General features: G+C 49.8%; 1 protein-coding gene across 1 annotated transcript in view; it reads right to left on the bottom strand.

Moving 5' to 3' along the window:
• The window catches only part of TNIP3 (TNFAIP3 interacting protein 3), a 27250-nt gene extending 22811 nt beyond the window's left edge, over positions 1-4439 (bottom strand). Inside the window, exons 1-3 of the mRNA XM_014541053.1 lie at positions 4356-4439; positions 4143-4229; positions 206-286 (exon numbers count right to left, since the gene is read on the bottom strand). Of these exons, the coding sequence (XP_014396539.1) occupies positions 206-286; positions 4143-4178 (117 nt within the window). The 5' untranslated portion in view covers positions 4179-4229; positions 4356-4439. The remainder of the gene's footprint in view (positions 1-205; positions 287-4142; positions 4230-4355) is intronic.
• Between the last annotated feature and the right edge of the window lie 961 nt (positions 4440-5400).

The raw sequence follows: 5400 nt of genomic DNA, 5'->3' as shown, positions 1-5400 counted from the left end.
CAAAAAATTTTTATATGTGACACGGCACCAGAGTTAAGTTAGGGTTTTTCAAAATGCTGACACGCCGAGCTCAAAAGGTTCGCCGTCACTGTCCTAGAGGTAGTGACTGTGACCCCGTCACAAAGTGAAAGGTGCATCCGGGTGATACACTCTCTGTTATTCTCAGCTTCAATCCACGGCGCATGTTGATTCAACTCAAAATTACCTCTTTTCTCTGTTTTTCCAGGCACCTTATCTTTCGTTCAAGAGAATTTGTCGAGCTCTTTCCTCTTGATGGGTCAGCACACTTGAAAAAAAAAAGAGTGAAACAAAATAGACTATAAAATAAACAGGAAAAATACTGTCCTTCACAAACTCCACGCATTTGGCAAACTCTCATGCCGCGACTTATAAAACAATGTCTATTCTAGCAGCAGCGATCCTTCAAGAGGCCTGTTGGTGCATACGCCTTATATCCACCTTGGAATCCTTATATAAATTAACATAAAATAATTCTCTAGCAAATTATAAAGCATCTATGGAAAATAGGCAATCAAGAAATTAGGATTTTATGACCTTGGACTTCAATTATTTTTTTTAAAATGCACTTAGAAACCTGACACATCTCATGGATGCAGGCGGGCATTTACACGGGAACATTCCTGAACAAGCAAGTTCGCAGGTGTGCCCGTGACCTGAAGGGTGGCTCTGGCGCAGGTCAGAGGAGTGAGGGAACTGGCGAGAAAAGAGACCAGCACATATGGTTAACGGGCAGGAAGTTGATTCTAAAACAACAGGAAGTCAGCTACCTCGATGGCCATCATACAATATGTTATAGCGGCGGGGTGGGCGTAGAAGGTGTGGGATTACATCATTTTAATCAGCCCTTTGAATAGAGACACCAGGTGACAAATTGTCAGGGTAGTTTGTTGTTGTTGTTTGACCAGGGCTGGGAGTTTTCGTTTAAAGAAAGCGCAGCAGCTCTAGGAATCGCCTGCCCTCCGCCCCAGGGATGATGAGGGAGCTCCCTCCGCAGCCTTGCTACTGGCTCAGCTCTGTGTAGTGATACATGCATCGGGGGATAGTCCCTAAATCCCTGTTGGGTTTCAGGCTCAAGTTACCGTGGACCACAAAGCTGCTTAAAGATATTCACGGGCGATTAAGAGACACATTCAGAACATGTTGGCCTTCCGGAGACGTGCCAGGAAATGCCCTTTCGCAATCGTCATGGGCTGTCAAGGGCTTCTTTCGTTGGCGATGATTTATGAACTGCCTTCGCATCTTCTCTGTTCACACCTCCCTCGGCACTTTAGGGTGGTGCCCTTTGCAGGTCAGTAGATGCTGCTCTTAATGTTCCTGCTTCTTCCCATTCAGACCCATGCACAACTCAAACCACCCTTTACAAGCGACATTCTGGCCCTAGCCTGTTTGGCTCAGCGGTTAGAGCATCGGCACGTAACTCGGTTGCAGGCTCGATCCCTGTCCCCAGTCAGGGCACGTGTGGGGGGTGGGGCAACCAGATGATGTGTCTCTCTCACATCCATGTTTCTCTCTCTATGTGTCTCCCCCCCTCCCTTCCACTCTCTCTAACAATCAATGGGGGAGGGGGGTATCCTTGGGTGAGGATTAACAGAAAGAAGATTAAAAGTGACATTCTGACTGCAGGTGGCTCTGGCAGTGCCAGAGTGGCCCCAGAATCCAGGCGACAATTGTGCCGGGAGCTGCATTCGGGCTTTCCCTTTGGGGGAAGATGTCCAGAGTAAATATTGGGCATCCTGGAAGGAACAGGCTGAGAGCCAGCCCTGCCCAGTGTGCCCTGAGCTCACAGAGCAGAGGGGCCACGGCCAATGCCAGGCCCGAGGTTCTCACACAGCCACGGGTCACGTGGGAGCCAGCCAACCACAGGGCACCCGGGCACTGAGCCAGCAGTTCTGGAACGGAGCCAGGGCAGCTCGACTTTCTTTCTAATGGACTATTTTTAGAGCAGTTCAGGGTCATAGCACAGTTGAGTGGGAGGCGCAGAGATTCCCCGTGTTCCTGCTGCCCCCACACACGTGTAGGCTCCCCACCACCCCACCCGAGGGGCACCTGTTACACCGGTGAACCTGCACGGACACATCACCACCACCAGGCCATGGGGTGCGTTAGCGTTGTCCCCTCTTGGCGTTTCCCACGTTATGGGCTTGGACAGATGCAGAGTGAGTGACAGCTGTCTATCACTGTGGCATCACAGTAGTTCCATTGCCCCAAATTCCTCTGTGTCCCACCTACTTATCCACCTCTGTTTTACACAAATCCCACAGGTCATCGTGATTCATAGTAAAGTGCAAGGTTCTCCCATGTCACACCATGCACGGAACGTGGTTCATGCTAACGTGCCAGGTTCTCCCATGTCACACCATGCCCGGGAACACGGTTCATGCTAACGTTCAAGGTTCTCCCATGTCACACCATGCCCGGAACATGGTTCATGCTAACGTTCAAGGTTCTCCCATGTCACACCATGCCCGGGACATGGGTTCATACTAACGTGCCAGGTTCTCCCATGTTACACCATGCCCGGGAACATGGATTAGGATCTTTACGGGTCTCCTCTCTATCTGCGATATAGAAAAAGTCTGGGATCAGCAAACATTTGTATGGCCCTGCCTTCTGGGAATCTGGGTTAAGAGTAATCAGATGGTGTGCATTCTTTCCCCCCCACATAGAATTTTCTCTGAAAAAATATGAAATATATGGATCCTTAATTTTTATTTTATAAATAAGAGTAATTGAAAAGCTAGATACAGTTCTGGGAAGGAGAGGGAGAGAAAGGAGAGAGGGGACAGAGGAAGAAAGAGAGAGAGAGAGAGAGAGAGAGAGGAACAGGAACAGGAATGGCTTACAAGCATAAATTATCACCAGAAGGTTCTCTGGAGATTAGCCAACACTTTGCCATGGTTCCTATGTCTCAGGCATGTGTTCACATGAAGCAAATCCTATTAAACAACATTTCGGGGATCTTTTCATTTACATTTGCTTTGCTATCCAGTTGCTAATGAAGGCATCTGATATTGCAAGAAGTGCAGATTTTTCGTCATTGGTCCTACTAAGGGCCCAGTTATGTAACAAGGATCCCCCGTAAAACATAATCCATTCGGAGCATTGGGGTGTTTCCCTCTCATTTACCACAGTAACAAGACCACCCTGCACCAGGCAGGTCTGACGCTGCTCAGTTACATACCCAAGTGAGCAAATGAGTCTCACGTAGTTTCCCATGATGTCTTGGTTATCTCTTTTAAAAAACACATCAAGAAAGCACATTCGTTCATTCATTCATTCATTCATTCATTCAAATAGTATCTGTCGTAGTAACCAATAACCAAACAAAGACAGTGGTACTAATTCCAAATATATCCTATATAATAAAAGCCTAATATGCTAAATGTCCTGTCATCCGGTCAGCCGTTAAACCAATCAAATCGTAATGTGCTAATGATATGCTAAGGCCGCTCAACAGCTCGCTATGAAGTGCACTGACCACCAGGGGGCAGATGCTCCAACTGGTAGGTTAGCTTGCTGCTGGGGTCCTGCCAATCTGGACTGAGCGGGATGGGATAGATATGCCCTGGAGCCTTCCCTCGGCCCCTCCCCATGTCCAGCCTGGCCCACAATTGGCCCCCAACACCCCGATCAGGGGCCGGGCAGCCAGCCAACTGCCTGCAGCCCCTCCCCCCAGCTGGCCCTGCCCCTGATGGGACCCCATCGGGGCCACTGGACACCACCCATGCACAAATTCGTGCACCGGGCCTCTAGTATATTAATATTTTACTATGGTTACTCTATTGCAATAATACATTGTATTTCCAACCACATTAATATAATATCCTTTTTAAATTTTACATTGAATCAAATTCTTCTAAATCAAGAGCCAAACATGAAGCGCATCGACTTAGGAAGTAACCAGATTTAATCTCTCACTAAGCGAAGGACGAAATATAGCCCAGAGGTGGCAAAGACAATGCAATGTCTCCCAGCTCTCCTTTCTTTACTGCATTGCATTGTTTAAAATGCAGAGCGGATCTTAGCTGAAGAGCAGCCTGGCTGTGTCCACTCCCGTTCATCTCTGCACCCTTAGAGATGCTGTGGGCCGGGGATGCCCACCTCCCCGAGGGCGCTCTTACCTCCGCGGGCTCCGTGCCACCTTCTGCAGCGCTCATTCTCCGCGTGCCCTGCTCAGGGTGCGCCAGGGGGGCTGTCTGTCCTGGTGTCTTGGAGAGCAGAAGGAAAAGAAGAAAGAAAATGGCTCTTGAGGTGTCGTTTCAAGGGAGGCCAAGCATTCAAAGTTTCAAAAAGCCCGCAGAGCATGGAAAACAGGGACAGCGTCTCTTCCTTACAAGGGAACAGGGTGCCCGGGACGCGAGCTGCACGGAATGGTTACAAGCCCAGCAACTGCGATTTTAACGTTTCCTCTCTTCCAAGCCGGGATTTCCCAGGATGTCTCAAGCTGGCAGGCTGTGACTCAGAGGCTAGGGGTGGATTAGCCAGCTGTGGTATGTAAATCGCCATTCTTCCTTTCCTGGCAGTGTCCTCCGGGGAGGGGAAGTCACCGGAGCCCGGGCAAACCAGGCCCCTCACTGCCATCACCTCCCTGCATTTCCCAGAGCCGGGAGGTGACCGCTGACTCCTTCCAGCTCACTCACCGTGTCCCTCAGGCCAGGCTTTCGGGCAGTGCCTCCTGAATGTGCCCTGAGCTGTGTGGGGCTTAGTGAGTCATCTATTGTTCTTTAAGTTCTGCTAATTTTATGGAGCTAAGAGAGAAAACCATTCAGTACCGAGGAGATTGGCATTGTGTGCACGGCTTCTCTCCTATGTTGGCAGAACGTTTAAAGGTGGCTCTCGGGTTCAAGGCTGCCCTTTCCTAGGCAAAGTCTGGGTTTTCTTCATAGATTAGGAGAAATCAGACAGAGAACACCATCAGACGTGAACTCTTTCCCGACCTCACATTTTCCCTCAATTAGTGGGCTCTTGGCCTGTGCAAGGCATCAGTGATGGAGCACTCGGTAGTGGGACGGGGAGCCTGAGGGGTGGGTGCTGGGCGCTGTACAAGGGGCCGATGGGCAGGCCTCATCCTGGTGTGGAAGAAAGAGAGTGAGAGATAAGCAAGAATATGAAAGGGAAGAGTGTGTTGCGGGAAGGAGAAAAGAAAGAATTGACAGTCGATCACATAGTTCACATTTATCTTCAGAGCTTCCTATGAGATGTCCACAAGGATGTAGTATAAATCCCAAAACTCCTGAAATTCAGACCCTTTCGAAGGGGATGAATGGGCTACTCCCGGGCCCAGCCCCTCGAATCCCCTCCTTTCCCTGAAACGAGTCCTGGCCCCAGTGCATGCAGCTCGGACACCTGGAGCCTTGCCCTCTTGGGCCCCCTCCAACC

Source organism: Myotis brandtii, unplaced genomic scaffold (assembly GCF_000412655.1).
Source record: "Myotis brandtii unplaced genomic scaffold, ASM41265v1 scaffold2591, whole genome shotgun sequence".
Taxonomy (NCBI): Eukaryota; Metazoa; Chordata; class Mammalia; order Chiroptera; family Vespertilionidae; genus Myotis; species Myotis brandtii.
The sequence above is the reverse complement of the archived record's forward strand: the minus strand, read 5'-3'. Positions and strand labels throughout refer to the sequence as shown.